The sequence below is a fragment of the Lepidochelys olivacea genome (assembly GCF_965140295.1).
Source record: "Lepidochelys olivacea isolate rLepOli2 genome assembly, chromosome: 2".
Classification (NCBI taxonomy): Eukaryota; Metazoa; Chordata; order Testudines; family Cheloniidae; genus Lepidochelys; species Lepidochelys olivacea.
Window position 1 is genome coordinate 154,883,750 of NC_140412.1, and position 16,731 is coordinate 154,900,480.

At 41.8% G+C, this 16,731-nt stretch overlaps 1 protein-coding gene across 1 annotated transcript in view; it reads right to left on the reverse strand.

Annotated features, from left to right (window-relative positions):
• LOC311517041 (dynein axonemal heavy chain 5-like) overlaps positions 1–16,731 on the reverse strand; it is a 266,786-nt gene that overhangs the window by 154,123 nt on the left and 95,932 nt on the right. Inside the window, exons 32-40 of the mRNA XM_084621560.1 lie at positions 15,781–15,943; positions 9,896–10,007; positions 9,442–9,570; positions 6,865–7,064; positions 6,619–6,772; positions 3,367–3,633; positions 3,027–3,155; positions 2,407–2,622; positions 10–156 (exon numbers count right to left, since the gene is read on the reverse strand). Coding sequence (XP_084477686.1) covers positions 10–156; positions 2,407–2,622; positions 3,027–3,155; positions 3,367–3,633; positions 6,619–6,772; positions 6,865–7,064; positions 9,442–9,570; positions 9,896–10,007; positions 15,781–15,943 — 1,517 coding nt within the window. The remainder of the gene's footprint in view (positions 1–9; positions 157–2,406; positions 2,623–3,026; positions 3,156–3,366; positions 3,634–6,618; positions 6,773–6,864; positions 7,065–9,441; positions 9,571–9,895; positions 10,008–15,780; positions 15,944–16,731) is intronic.

Below are 16,731 nucleotides of genomic sequence, written 5' to 3' on the forward strand. Positions count from 1 at the left end.
AATCCTCACCAAATCATCAAAGATATCCTTTTGATGTACATGAATAGTGATTAAAGTCTCATATTTTGTGCGCTCCATCCTTGTCAGATTACGTGTTGTCACGTCAATCAAATCATTTAAAAGGTCCAGAAACTTCTGATTTGTTGTGTGCATGACCTTTCCCACACAGCAAGAGAACAGAGTTATATTAATACAAACACCCTTTGCTCTTTCAATCTCTAGAGGATGAACAGTTGCAGAGATTTACAAATATATATCCCCTGTTTTAGTTACGTTTTGCTCCAGCCTCAATTTGTATTAACTGGGGCTGCAATCCTGAATCAAGAGCAGTAGCTAGAGCATATTCCCTGAGCCCCTGTGGAGCCCCAGTGACTTTAGTGGGATGATACATGTGCTGAGGGGTCTATGCTAGCAGGTTCCATTGCAGGACAGTGGCCTAATATAGTACACCTCACCTTTACCTGGTAGAGTGTTTGTATTGTGTCCTTGTCAAAAGCAATTAAGCAATGAGACTTCAGCCTTTGGTTACTAAACTATACACATCAGCCAACCAATATGTTCACTTTTGGGAAACATGAAGCTGGGATTCTGACTCTGTCCTTAATACCACGGTAGCTTTCACAGGAGAAAACTGGTGTAAGGGACAATTTAAATGTGCCTGAAGTGACCCTTTATTTCTGCTACAAGAGACTATGGAATAAAATAGTCTGACTTCTTACGATTATAACAGGGGCTCCACTCCTGCAGTTGCGGCGATAAGTTGGACCCCTGTCAATAACTCCAAATGGGATTCTGTGCAGGCCCAGGGGTGATGGAGTAGTTTGTAGCACTTAGGCCACAGTGAGTGCTTTGAACACATGAAGGGATGATCATATTGGGGATTGTGGGTTTTTTGAGGATATTTGCAGACCCAGACCTATTCCATATGCTGAGGAAAACTACAAATAAATGTTTTTTTAAAGGAGGAAACAAACAAACAAAACCAACAAGAAATTTTGTTTGCCAGTGATGTTTGATTCTAGTTAAATTAGCTGCAATGGAACAAAAACTGGGTCCATGCCCTTTTTTGGCTTTGTCTGATGTAGAAAAATGGGGGTTTAAAGTATTTCCCCCCTAGTCTGGAGACTTGTCTAGTTTAATTTTAGCCAGTAACATCACAATATGGTATGCCGTTTTCTTTAGCTTTTGCCTGTGTTTATGTTCCTGGTAGGACAGTGTTACTAGCTCTTAGCTTGGTACTACTGCAAATGTTCCTTACGCTGCTGTATTAGTACTCTTGGGCTATGTCTACACTGACAATTGAATGACAAAACTTTTGCCTTTCAGAGGTGTTAACCCCATTCCCGCCTGAAAGACAAAAGTTATGCCGCAACAGGTTCCAGTGTGAACAGCGCGTTGTCAGCAGGAGCGCTCTCCTGCTGACAAGCTAACCCTGCTCGTTGGGGGTGGAAGTTTTTTGTGGTCAGAAGAGCCGACAAACAGCGGCTACACTGAACGACTTTTAGCGGCATGGCTGGGGTGACACAGCCATGTCACTAAAAGCTGTGTAGTGTAGACGAAGCCTTGAGCACTCCTCTGAGTTGCCTTCTCACAAGCCTCTATATAAGTTCCAGAGGAGAGGCACTTATCAAAAACATCTATGGTGCTGAAAGCATCTTTCCTGGGCATAAGGTGGAACCAATCCTCCACCAAACTTGCTCCCATGCTCCCCCTTCCTCCAAAAGAGAGGGAGGACGCTAGCACTGTCCCCTCAAGCAGCTCCATGCACAAGAGAGACACTGCTATTCCCCTATACTGGTGGCTCTCACTTCCCCCAAACCAGTTTTGGGATTATAGTAGATGATGACACGCCCTTCACCCTAAACTGCCCATCGTTCCCTCCCAAAGCTTGTAGCCACTGACAAGAATGGGGGGATGGGACACAACATTAGAAACTGTTTTAAAGTTAGTTTTAAAGCAAGTGAGGATTGACCTTCTATCACTTCCTGTCATACTCCTTTCCTCACTAGTTCACAGCATCAGAGGTTCTGAGCAGTGCCTCTCCATCAGTGCCAATATGGACAGCGGATGGAAGCAGGTGGTGCACAAACCCTATAAGCTAGACCCTCAGCTTATGTAAATCAGTGTCTTGCCATTAAGGTATGCTGATTTACCCCAGCTGGGGATTGGTCCCATGTCACCAGTTGTCAGGACAGGTAGCGCAGTAGTGCAAAGAGCATATAGAGAGGGTGCTAATACTGTGGGTTAGTATCACCACCCTACATATCAATATGGAGGAATTAACGGGTCATTCCAGTTACTTCCTTTTTATTTTGTCATTTTCTAGCTTTTTTTTTTTAACTTGCACAGAGTGCACTGATCTAAACAATGTTTTTAATTAACCCCCAAGGATTTGCTAAGTACAACCTTTTTGTCTGTTTTGGCACTGTTTAGAGCATCCTCTGCATCTCTGGTCCAAATCATTTGAATTCCCAGAAGACCGATTTGTGCAGGAAACGTTGTCTGAAAGTCATACAGCTTAAATCCTGAATCACTAATGGCTATAGATGCCTGTCTAATGATAGAGTGTATTGTTTTCTTAACCCCATTCAGCAGCTGTCCTAGCCAGAATTCCACATTACCCTGGAAGACAAAAAAAGCACTTTTAAAGTAAACTGCTCCAACCCAGCAAAAACTCCACAGAAGACATTTCCTCCCCAGGGCTGATGTTCCCATTTCCCACTTTTCTATTCTCTCATCCTCACAGTTGTGCCTGACCCGTTCTTCCAGATGCAGAGTGATGGATTTAGGAACTTCAGTGCTGCAGGGGAGACAACTAGAAGGGTTGCTACAGAATAATACAAGCCCTTCCATCCTCCCTCTGGAGCAAAAGCACTTTGCCCCTGTACTGGGCACCTGAAGGGTCTCTACTTCATATTCTCAAATGGAAGCATGCTGTGGTACTGCATGGAAGTAGGCCAGCCCCTTATTACACAGATTTGCTTTAAAGTAGCGAATGAAAAAAGCGTAATATATTCTTCTATTACCTGAGCTAGAACAGGCTCAATAATATTGACTTGTTCTCCTTCTTGAGATTCAAATAATAAAATCTGGTCATAGTTCTTTTCATGAAATCCCACTCGGTTAACATTGTCAAACAGACTCAGTAAATGTGCCTAGAATAAACAAACACCGGATCAGCCAAATATGACCGATAAAATGATCTACAATGTTATTTTTAAACTGCATCAAAACCTGCAAGTTTAGAAGGCTAAATGGATCTTTCCACAAATAAACAAACTTAGGTCAATTCAGTAACAAAAGGAAATCATTCCACTCAGTTATTAATACTGGCTATAAAGGGGGTTACTGCTACATAATTTATACCTGAATAGTGTGTGAATCTGATGCCTGACCAAGGATTTCCAGAAGTGCAGGATCAGATACAAAGAAAAATCTTGGAAATACTAATCGTTTCTTTTCCAAGTACCCAGTTAATGATTTCTGACATATTTCCAGTTGTTCCAGCAAATGTGGTAGTAGCTGTGCCAAGGTCTCATCTCCAACACAGCACTGTACTATGTTTGATGTCTCATGAGCTCTCTGAATAATCTTCTGCCAAGATTTATCAATGTTCTGAAACCTCTTGGCTTCCTGAAACACATTACAAATGCATTAGCTATTCCTGCTGCTTCCCAAAATGCTGAAAAATAAAAGTACCCTGTAAGTGAGTCTGATTCTATTAATCAGTACGTCCTTTGGATGGTCAACACTATGCATATTCTATTGGTGGATATCAAGAAAAAATGGGCCATGAGGCCAGCCTCCATCGTCCACTTATTATATTTTCAAACAAGTACCATTGTGCTTTCTCCCATGCTGTCCCTCACACTTGGGAGCACTCCTCGTAAATATCTGCCAAGCTATCTCATTATCTGCCTTCAAATTCCCCCTTAAAACTCTCCTTTGTTGTGATGTCCAGAAAAAACTCAACAGTTAGGCTGCTGGTGCTGAGACCACTGCCTATCAAGCTGGCCCGCATTGTCTCATTGTTTCCTTGGACTCCCACATCAGTATCTATCTGTTGGCTCTTGTCTTATTCTAGGACTGTAAGCTTTGTGGGGCAGGGACAAACTTTTCTGTTCTGTGTTTGTACAGTGCCTAGTATAACAGGGTCTTTGTCTGTGACTGGGTCTTGTAGGTTCTACAATAATAAATATAATAAATAATAATAATCAGACAAGGTAATAGTTTAATATTCACTTTGCTGCTCGTGTCTGTTGAAGAGTACAGTGCGTGAATGTTTTTAGAGTGCCTTTGTAACACTGGTAGAGCCACAGAAATGCATCAGGTTGATGGGGCAGCAGTGCCTTTTGCCTTATGTCACCTGGTACTAGGCAGCACTAAAGTGGCTATACAATAGGACTTCAATCAACCTCTCAGCAGAAAAGTCAAATAGCACCCTCCTCTAAAAAAGACAAAACATTACCGACACTACGACTCTGTTTCCATTTACATCATTGCTTTTCCACACAGGCCACTCCTGAAAACAATTACTGACATGCTGCTCCAATGTTAAACAATTATTTGGGTAAGATTCAAGGGATGATCTAGAGTTCTAGACAATACTTAGTCCTGTCATCAGTGCAGGGAACGGGATTAGATGACCTCTTGATGTCCCTTCCAGTCCTATGATTCTATGATCCATCCACAAAGTGTTGAAAGTGAATGAAGCTGAATTTTCAAATCCTCAAAAGGCAAGAAAAAAACTATTTTTCTGAGCTTTATTGTGTGATTTTCTTTTATTCTTCTTATTGCACAATGGGAATAACATTCATGCAGTATACTTACAATAAGTGGCTTCTGCAATTATCAAATTCATAAGCATTGCTGTGGTGTTTAGTCATCTGCAAAAACCACTTATTGCCTCCCTAATGAAAGTTATCCTATAAATATACTGTAGGACCTAAGAGGCAATTTATTATAATCTTAATTAACAACTAAGAAGGCTTTAGCTAATCACAGAACAAAATGTTCTGGGTTATGGAAAATGGAAACTGTAGATATTTAATTATAATGTCTTTGGCCTGAAATAAATGGAATAGTGTAGAATATTCTTGTTTTTATTAAATTATATATTTCTGACATCTTTAAGCAGTAGGTGATCCTACATGCCACGTGCCAAATTCTGACTGGCTGACACACGTAAACCTGCCAGCAGAAGCATGCAATGGAAGTTTATTGCTCTGATTCTGCCTCACCCAGAAAATCAGAGAGAGGTCAGTCTTTAGGTTCTCTACAACTGACATCACAGAAAGACATAACAGGACATGGACTGGTGAAAAGTGAGCAAGATCCACATATGTATATACATATACGTGGCTGCCCAGGCCTAGCAATGTCCCTATGCACAGCCCCTTGCAAAAGTTATTGCAACTCTTAACAGTATTGAATGCATAAATGAGGTGTATAAGGGCTAGTGTAGGCAGAATAAGGGATTGCATTTGTCATAAATATAGAGGGAAGGGTAAACCCCTTTAAAATCCCTCCTGGCCAGAGGAAAACTCCTCTCACCTGTAAAGGGTTAAGAAGCTAAAGGTAACCTCACTGGCACCTGACCAAAATGACCAATGAGGAGACAAGATACTTTCAAAAGCTGGGAGGAGGGAGAGAAACAAAGGGTCTCTGTCTGTCTGTATGCTGCTTTTGTTGGGGATAGACCAGGAATGGAGTCTTAGAACTTTTAGTAAGTAATCTAGCTAGGTATGTGTTAGATTATGATTTCTTTAAATGGCTGAGAAAAGAATTATGCTCAATAGAATAACTATTTCTGTCTGTGTATCTTTTTTGTAACTTAAGGTTTTGCCTAGAGGGATTCTCTATGTTTTGAATCTAATTACCCTGTAAGGTATCTACCATCCTGATTTTACAGAGGGGATTTCTTTACTTCTATTTACTCCTATTTCTATTAAAAGTCTTCTTGTAAGAAAACTGAATGCTTTTTCATTGTTCTCAGATCCAAGGGTTTGGGTCTGTGGTCACCTATGCAAATTGGTGAGGCTTTTTACCAAACCTTGTCCAGGAAGTGGGGTGCAAGGTTTTGGGAAGTATTTGGGGGGAAAGACGTTTCCAAACAGCTCTTCCCCACTAACCAGTATTTGTTTGGTGGTGGTAGCGGACAATCCAAGGACAAAGGGTGAAATATTTTGTACCTTGGGGAAGTTTTGACCTAAGCTGGTAAAGATAAGCTTAGGAGGTTTTCATGCAGGTCCCCACATCTGTACCCTAGCGTTCAGAGTGGGGGAGGAACCTTGACAGCATTATCACAGCATTAGCCAGAATTTACCTCTCCACCAATATGTGCTATAATATCTTAATAATACAAAGTGAATTGAGGTACGCATTTCAGCCTTAACTTTAAAGTGTCTTGCTCTTGTAGGTTTGAATCAGGCCCTAAGAGTCCAACCCTGCAGACCTCACTCTGGAAAAGCTCCCTCTGAAGTTATCTGTGGTAATTTTTCCTGAGTAAAGTATGGTATAATTAGACTTCCACAGTATAGACTAACTTTTATTTAAAAGGTACTGTGGTTTGGCTGTCTATAGTGTGCCTTCATATATTGCTATTATAAATCAACAGACCTGAGGCAGCTGTTTTGCAATGTCTCCACCAACAAAAACAGCTTCAAGGTAAATCCAGAGGTTTTGTACAGTAATCCAATTTTCAATTATTTCTGTGGTATTGGCCAATTTCTGGACCCACTGTTGGATCGTGGGCTTGAATGGTGCATTGTACCTGTTATATGAACATGAGTAAAAAAAAAGATTATGGTATTTTATTTGTACTTATTATATTTATACAATATATTTTTTTGTTAATTTTTGTACCTGTTGCTCATGAGGGATCCCAAAATCATGAGACTATCCTCCATCAGAGCTATCTTCTCAGAAGTATCTGAGCCTTTCAGAAGCAATTCTCCTCTGGTTTTGAACTGGCCAAATGTAAAGACATGAGTACTCCACTCATTGATGACATGTTTCAGTTTTGCTTCAATATCCTTTTCTTTAACAGCACTGATGCAGATATCCTAAGTAATATCAAGTTATTATGTTTTATTACACTGAAGATAATGTAATATCTACTTATCAAAACAATTAAAACTCATGGGCCAAATTCACAGTTCAAAGGGAATTGTATATGCTCAGAATTATAAATTAAAATGGATCAAAATGACTATATTGTAAGACTGGAATATGCTTCACCTGTTCTATGGGCCAAATTTTGTCATCAGTTACACTTAGCTAGTCACACTTCAGTGACTTAATTGGACTTTTACAAGTGCAACTGAAGGCAGAATTTGTATCTGTACATGAACTAAACCTCTGCATTCTGTGCTGGGGATGGGTGGGAATTTACATTACTGATGTGAAATTAACCAGTAAATCTTAGAAAGAGGGGAGAGTCTGTCTCCACATAAGCCCCTCCATGTGAAAATTGTGTATCTGTGTGAACACTGTGTATCTTGGGTTTGACAGAAGCTTGAGGACATGGCTCTCTGAAGGAGGATAGAGCTGTTCTGCTAGATCTTCTAGAAGAAAACCTTGTGACAGTTTACAGCAACATTACCTTCATATCTGCAGCTTCTGTTGCCCCTTGCAGGCACCAGTGGCATCACAGTTACTAAAATGCCCATGTTGTCAGAGGGGAGTGGAGCAGACACTCTGTGTGGATCACCCAAGATCCACCAAGTTCGGCTACCAACCATCATAGATTCCACGAAGCCCCATGACTGCAGGGTGATGTCCCTGATCCTTCCACAAAGCTAAATAATCCTGCCTCCTGTAGAAAGCATCCATACAGAGTGTTTGACTTAGTTTTTCTCCTTCCATGTTGTCATAAAAATAAAGGGAAGGGTAACCACCATTCTGTATACAGTGCTATAAAATCCCTCCTGGCCAGAGGCAAAACGCTTTCACCTAATAAGGGTTAAGAAGCTAAGAGAGCCTCGCTGGCACCTGACCAAAATGACCAATGAGGAGACAAGATACTTTCAAATGAGGAGGGGGGAAACAAAGGGTCTGTCTGTCTGTGTGATGCTTTTGCCGGGAACAGATCAGGAAGGCAGACTCAGAACTTCTGTAAAGTTAGTAAGTAATCTAGCTAGAAATGCGTTAGATTTCCTTTTGTTTAATGGATGGTAAAATACGCTGTGCTGAATGGAATGTATATTCCTGTTTTTGTGTCTTTTTGTAACTTAAGGTTTTGCCTAGAGGGATTCTATATGTTTTGAATCTAATTACCCTGTAAGGTATTTACCATCCTGATTTTACAGAGGTGATTCTCTTACCTTTTCTTTAATTAAAATTCTTCTTTTAAGAACCTGATTGCTTTTTCCTTGTTCTTAAGATCCAAGTGTTTGGGTCTGTGTACACCTGTACAAATTGGTGAGGATTTTTATCAAGTCTTCCCCAGGAAAGGGGGTGTAGGGCTTGGGGGGATATTTTGGGGGAAGACGTCTCCAAGTGGGCTCTTTCCCTGTTCTTTGTTTAACACGCTTGGTGGTGGCAGCATAGGATTCAAGGACAAGGCAAAAAGTTTGTACCTTGGGGAAGTATTTAACTTAAGCTGGTAAGAATAAGCTTAGGGGGTCTTTCATGCAGGTCCCCCCATCTGTGCCCTAGAGTTCAGAGTGGGGCAGGAACCTTGACACATGTAGAATAAGACAACTTAGTCCATAGTGTTTAAAGGGCTAATCTCTTGGCTGACAAGCTCACAATATAATTTAAGTTTAAAAGTTTTTTTTCTCCTTTTTGCCATCCTTCTGCTCTTCCAAAAATTATCAGGCCTTGTAAATCTAACATATTTGCTGGGTGACCGTGCCCAGTAAACACAGAAGCAATAGATTTGTACTGGGTGCACATCACAAAAGACTACTTGTTTGCCAGCCTCTTTTGGTCCTGTGAAATAGTGGATTTCTTGCTCTTCTTTAATATTCTCCCAAATCACCCTCAATATATTAATCTAACACCCAATCCTGCAAAGTGCCAAGCACCCTCCACTCTCACAGAGTTCAGTGGGAGTGGAGGTTGCTCATCACCTTACAGGATTAGGCCTATAATGACCAATTTCTCTTACTCCTGCATGAGACTAGAGGCAAACAAAATTACAATAAGTAGCATCTAAAACCAGAGTTCAAATTAGCCTTACAAACAATAAGAAGAAAGAATTCTTTAGAAGTGTTAGCTTTAATCCATCCAACCACTTTTCTATTGCTCCATGATCAAAGGAAGTGAGCTAACCATTTCAGCTACAACTAGCTGCCAAATTCCATTCTCCAAATGAACTAAACAAGCGAAGTTAAATTTGTTTGCACTATTAAGCTACGTATGAATGGACGACTCTGAAAGTGCAGAATCCCAGATCACAAAGCTAGCCTTTAATGCCAACAGAAGAAGAATGTGTACCTCAATATCTTCCTTATATTTTAACAATGAGGCATCCATTATGTTCTTCAGAGAGAAACTTTCAGAGACGACATCAAACTTATGGCCAGTTACTTGTGCAATTCTTTCCCAGTGTCTTGGCATCATTGCCTAGAAAAGTCCACAGGCATTAGAGTACAATAACATTTTAAAATCAGTATTATTTTTAGGGGGGAAATTATTATGCAATTTTCCACTGAAACAGTTCAATATCGGGAAATGTCTCAATCTTCATTCCATTAAAAGAATTACCATTCATCTAGTCAAGCTGTGAAGTATTTTGTCTTTAGTTGTCTGTAACTAATCCTAATCAGATGTTACCATGCATACAGTTGCTTTAATCTTTTAAAAATGAAAGGTTGAAAGCATCTTATACACATAACATTATTTTGATCATCAAGTTAATCTTATCTTTAAAGTACCATATTGAACTAACTTTGTTTGCCATCATTTCAAGCAAAGGACAACTCTCAGCAAAATCATCAATCTTCTTTTTTAGGTCGTGAAAAGCTTGCCATTCCTTCAGAGCCTTAGGCAATTTACGAATTCTAAAAAGAGAATGGAATATCAGATTTGACACACACATCATTCATGTTCTTTTATAACTGTTATCATCATCTCACCTTTCAATTTGTGGACAAAAAAGACTGTAAATAAAACACCTGAGTGCGACAGAGTGAAAACATCCCACAATATACTGAAAAAATCTTATGGAATTAAGATAAGTTTTACTGAGTTAAATTAAACCTCATTGAATTAGAGTTAACACTGTTGTGGTACATTGTATTCAAAATGAAATTGTGAATGTGCAACTCTGGAATTGTATAGCAAAGGGGGATGAACTTCCTCAGGGCATGTCTACATTATGGGCAGGATCGATGGTCAGCCATTGATCCAGTGGGGTTCAATTTATCGCATCTCTAGTTTAGGCATGATAAATCGACTGCCGAGCACTCTCCTATCAACTCCGATACTCCACCAAAGCGAGAAGCATAGGCGGAGTCGACGGGGGAGTGTCAGCCATCGACTTACCACAGTGAAGACACAGCGGTAAGTAGATCTAAGTATGTCGACTTCAGCTATGTTATTCACGTAGCTGAAATTGCGTAACTTAGAGCGACACTCCCCTCCCCCCCGCAGTGTAGACCAGGCCTTAGTGATCAGCCATTCAAGGCCCTTTAGAGAGGTGCAGATATACTAGTTCAAACTGGATTCTCCAGAGGCAAACAGACAAAGAAAAGACTTTTGGATAAAAAGCTTGAGTTTAGGCTGACTCAGGACCTTCTTCCCGATCCCACAAATAGATAGGACCCCTGATCTGTGGAGGGGATTAGAAAGACTGTGGGCTCATTCTGAGATGAAGCTCTGACAAATGTGTGATCACAAAGAAACCGTTACGATGGGGTGCTGCCTAGTAAGCTTATTAGCATGCATGTAGGTTCTTTTATTGTTTTTTATGTTTTCTCTGCAATGTTTTTTTACCTTAAAAATAAAGTAGCCTTGCTTTGAAAGACCTGTGTGGTATCTTATATGTGTAGCAATTACACTGTTATCCATCTCCGAAGAGAAAGTAAGCAGGTCTGTTTGGGCAGACTGCCTGTGCTGTGAATTACACAGTGAAGGCAGGCAACTGTCCAGCCTGGAAATACCCTGGTCAGAAGAGAGAGGGATGTGTGTCTCCACCCAAGAGAGGCCACAGCTGGGGAGTTGGAAGCCTAAGCATGGGTGCCCTTGCTGGAGCACTGAGGGGAAATAGAGGTGCAGTTGCCCTGAACTGTGACATTGACCTGTATGAAAAAAATTTAAGGTAATGAAAAACTACTTGAAAATTGTTTCTCTTCCTCCCTCCTCAAAATGTAGGCCCCAATCCTGCAAAGATTTTAGCATGTATCTGTAGCTTTATATATTTGAATAGTCCACTGACTTCAAGGAGGTTACTCACATGTGTAAAGTATGCAAGTGTTAAAGTTTTCACAGGATCATGGCCTTAATTATTAATTTACAAATAGACCCATTTTTGCAAACATGCACAAAAGATATCAATTTTTCCAAGCAATATGAGACCTCAAAGTTGGAGGGCAAACGGATGGGTTTTTGAGCAGAAAAACAGTCCAGTTTCAGTCCAAATGATTTTGCCTTGTTATTTTACAGGGTCCCCATCACTCTGATATTTGGACATACTTTGCATGACTTAAAGCCGGATCACTTAACTTTTCCATATTAAAGGTGTTTGCAGTGTAGCTGTAGCAGTGTTGGGCCCAAGATATTAGAGACAAGGTGGGTGAGGTAGTATCTTTTATTGGACTAACTTCTGCTGGTGAAAGAGACATGCTTTTGAGCTTACACAGAGCTCTTCTTCAGGTCCGAGAAAGGTACTCACATAAAAAGAGCAGATTCATCACTCAACTTCAAAGCGAGTACAGACACAGCCCTGGCCAAACTGGCTAAATGCCCCAGATGTCATATTCACTGGAAGCCTGAGCAAAGACATGCTTTCCTCAGGCTATGTTTTCGGAGATTTAAGATGAGACAGATGGTCAGATTCTGATCTGAATTGTATCTACTTAAATCCTGAATAATACCAGTGACTTCAGTTAAGTTATTCTGGAGTTACACTAAAACTGAGATCAGAATCTGTCCCAGACTGTTGATAAAGCAGTGAGATACAAGCAGAGGACAGGAGCTGCAGAAGAACAGGCTCTTCCATGTACAGTACTGATCTCGGGCATGATTCTGCTTTGATCAACCTCAGTGGGAAAAGGATCAGGCCTAGTATGTAAAGGGGTCAAGAAAAGACTGGTACAGAGGAGTGGACGAAGACCGAAGGGGACCAGAAAGAGACAAGACTATGATTTTTTTTCCACTAGGTGATTGAGACAAAACTCCTTCTGTTTTGAGCAACACTTTCATTAGCTTATCAGGCGCCCTGTGCATAATTTGGTTATGCTATACATTTTATAATCCCATAAACAGCAAAACATACTATGGACCTGTCACGGGGCAGCTGCCCCCCACTGGCTGGTAAAGGGTCAACAGCAGCCCTTGGAGCGGTTGCGCAGAACCCAGCCAATCAGAAGAAGGCTTGAAAGCAGCCTATCGGGGCCAGGCTGGGCCCTATAAGAAGGTTGCAGGGCAGAGAGGAGCACAATCTTTCCCTGGACAGCAAAGGAAGAAGAACTGGCTCTTAGAGAAGCATCTAAGACAGAGCAGTGGTGGGCAGGGTCAGCAGAGGCCGGGAGAGCTCTAGGTTGACCACTGCCAGACTGGGGCCACAAATGGGCAGAAAAGGTGCTGGGGCTATGGGGAAGCAGGCAGTGGAGGAGAGTTGTAGGAGGGCAGTAAGTGGCTGCCACTAAAGGGTCCCTGGGTCAGGGCCCAGAGTAGCAGGCAGGCCTGGGTACCCCTTTAACCGCCACTTGCCAGTGGTGAGAGTGGCTAAGCCAGACTGCAGTTTGCCCTTGGATGAAGGGACTAGACTGAGGACTGCAGTGAGCCATCGGAGGGTAGTGTCCAGAAGTGGATGCCGCGGTCTGGGAGTGACATGGGTCCGACTGTGAGGACAGTGGAAACCAAGAAAGTAACGGAGGGCAAGACACCACTAGCGAAGGCATGCTGCTGAAAGAGCTAATTCCCTAACCAACCAGCAAGAGTCCGACCCCATTACAGGGCCATAATCCCTGCTGTGACGATGGGGGAACAGAATATCTGAAGCCTGTACATAGGGTCCGCACATTTACTGTCATAGATCTCAGTTCTTTGGCAACTCTGCCCATACCACTGTACACCAGGATTTTGAGTTAGAACAGGTATGGGTCAGAGGAGAAGCAGGAGAAAATCTAGTGGATCTTCCAGTAGCTGTAGTCACCAACCATTGATCCAGATATTGCAGAGGAGGAGTGCTAGGGGTTATTGCAGTCTTATAGATTCAGTTGTGGCCACTCCCTCGATGAAATCTTGGACCTACTGATGTCAATGGCAAAATCCCCATTGACTTCGGTGGGGTCAGGATTTCACTTCATGGCTCTACTGTGTTCCATGGACTGTGGGAAATATTTCTCCTCTGAGCTCTCACAAAGAATCCCTATGAACCAAGCCTGGCTACTCAATCTCAACAGAGGGGAAAGGCTTTGGTTCCTATAAAAGAAAATGGAAAACTGAAGGTATAGAAATTGATAGTCACTTGACAGAATTCTGCCTAAAAAGCTCAAAGATTTTGGTTGCGAATGAAGGACCCAATTACAAAATCATAGACTCTCAGAACTGGAAGGGACCTCAAGAGGTCATCTAGTCCAGTCCCCTCTACTCATGGTAGAACTAAGTATTATCTATACCATTCCTGATAGGTGTTTGTCTAACCTACTCTTAAAAATCTTGAATGATGGAGATTCCACAACCTCCCTGGGCAATTTATTCCAGTGCTCAACCACTCTGACAATAAAGAAGTTTTTCCTAATGTCCAACTGTGATCGGGCAGTCGCCCCACCCCCTGAGAAAAGGGCTGGAACAGGCCTTTTGAGGCTGCACAGACTGGCAGCCAATCAATAAAGGCCTGTGGAGGGCCAATCAGGGAAAGGAAGAGGCAGCCAATCAGGGCTGGGCGAGGCCCTATGTAAAGACTGCCTAGCAGAGAAGAAGGGAGTCTCTCCCTGACTAGCGAGGGAGAAGGACAGGCTCCTGAAGCAAGGAGCCAGCACCTTGGACAGAGCAGTGCTGGGCAGGCTCTGGGGAGCAGGAGAGAGCTCCAGCCCCATTACCTGCGAGGCTGCAGACCTTGCTACCAAGGGCCAAGAAGGTGCATGAGGCCAAAGGGGAAGTGGCCCAGGAAAGAATAGGCAGACAAGAAGGGAACGAAGGAGGGAAGAAAGAGGCTGCTGCTAGAGGGTCCCTGGGTTGGGACTCAAGAGTATCCGGTGGGCCGGGTCCCCCCTTTCCCCCCTTATACTGCACCTGACCATGGAAGACGGTGGCCCATAAAGACTGCAACTTGCCCCTGAGCTGAAGGGCTAGATTTTGGGTTGTGGTTGGCCACTGAGGCAGGTGCAAGTCCCAAAGTCTGCTGTTAACACCCCCCACCCAGAAGGGAGTGAGACTGGAGTAGTGGGCACTGCTGGAGGGCAGTGTCCTGAAGAGGACACCGCCGGGCGGGGAGCAACGCAGCTCCCAAGGCAGCAGAGCAGATGATGGGCAAGACACCACACACAGATGGTGCTCCATGACTGGACAGAGCTAATTCCTGGAGCAACTAGCGGGAGGCGCTGGCGGTGGGGAGTCTGGACCCTGTCACGCCAATCTAAACCTCCCTTGCTGCAATTTAAGCACACTGCTTCTTGTCCTATCCTCAGAAGTCAAGGAGAACAATTTACCTCTCTCCTCCTTCAACAACCTTTTATGTACTTGAAAACTTATCATGTCCCCTCTCAGTCTTAAACAAACCCAATTTTTTCAATCTTCCCTCAAAGATCATGTTTTCTAGACTTTTAATCATTTTTGTTTCTCTTCTCTGGACATTGTCCAATTTGTCCACATCAATGTGGCGCCCATATCCCTTTCCGCAGTACTCCATCTAGGCAGTCATTTCCCATTTTGTATGTGTGCAGCTGATCGTTCCTTCCTAAGTGGAGTACTTTGCATTTGTCCTTATTGAATTTCATCCTATTTACTGCAGACCATTTCTCCAGTTTGTCCAGATCATTTGAATTTTAATCCTATCCTCCAAAACACTTGCAACCCTTCCCAGTTGGGTATCATTCGCAAACGTTATAAGTGTACTCTCTGTGCCATAATCTAAATCATTGGTGAAGATACTGAACAGAACCAAACCCAGAATTGATCCCTGCAGGACCCTCACTCAATATGCCCTTCCAACTTAACTATGAACCACAGATAACAGTTTTCCAACCAATTATGCACCCACCTTATAGTAGCTCCATCTAGGTTACATTTCCCTAGTTTGTTTATGAAAAGGTCATGTGAGACCATATCAAAATCAAGATATATCACATCTACCACTTCTCCCCATCCACAAGGCTTGTTACCCTGTCAAAGAAAGCTATCAGGTTGGTTTGACACTATTTGTTCTTGACAATCCATGCTGATTGTTACTTATCACCTTATTGTGTTCAATGTATTTATATTCATGCAGCACCTGTGTTGTTTTTTCTGCCTCCTTCTGCCTGAAATTTCTGCCTCTTGGATATTAGATAAGGCCAAAGTTAGAAATATATAAGCATGCTGAAAAAATTCCCTAAAGGATCAGCTCTCATGAATGAAAGATGGGAGAGAAGAATTTTGATGCATTTCAACGTATACTAAATCATTTACCTGTTTTGAAAATCCAGAAGCTCACTGTTAATTTTTTCAATGTCCAAGTCACTCCAAAATATTTCATAGTATCCACTGATATTAGCATTAACTGAATTGTAAAGACCATAAAGTTTCTGAAGCAGTGTAAGCTCCCGTTTTATTTTTTGTAGTTCTGGATATTCTGTTCCAAATTTTAAAAGAAGCAAATTGTTATTATCTACTAGATTCAAACTATTTCAGAAAAATATAATCTGTGCCTTTTTAAAATGAAGTTTTAATAAACATAAAGGGTCAGGTTTTGACACCATTATTCACACTGAGTAGTGAATACTCCTCAAATAGTCCCAAAAACAGTCCCATTGAGCAAGTGTCTGGCCCACAGTAATTACTCAGTTTCCAGCCAGTGTATGACCACTTCTTTATATCATAAACCTAGCCATATTATGGAGATACAGCTCATGACTTTGTACTTAAATTTGTGTTGAAGAAGGCAGCTAAAGTGGAGACTTAGTCTACCGATTTCATATTAAAACTAAAATATTTTCTTCCCAAATGCACCAGTTACTTCTTTTGCACCAGTTACAAAAGAGATACAGATTTAATATTAACATTTAAAGTGATCCTATAAAATATGTTAAAAGTTAGAAGCATTTAGAAATGCCCCAATTTTTTTAAAAAATCACTCATTTTATCACAGTGCTTTGGGGATCCCTAGCTAAATATATTGTTAAAATTTAGAAATGTCAGACTTGCCATTTGCAGGCACATTTCTTCCTTTCTTTTTTTTTTTTTTTTTTGTTTTGTCAAAGTTACAATAAAATGTTAGCATACTTCATTGTTAATGCTACGATTGTGACGGAGGTCACAGAATCCATGACTTCCACTGACCTCCATGACATTTTCTGCCCTGGGGCTGGAGCTCCCAGCCAGCCCCGCCCCCGCAGCTGCCCAGCCGCGCTGGGTATCATC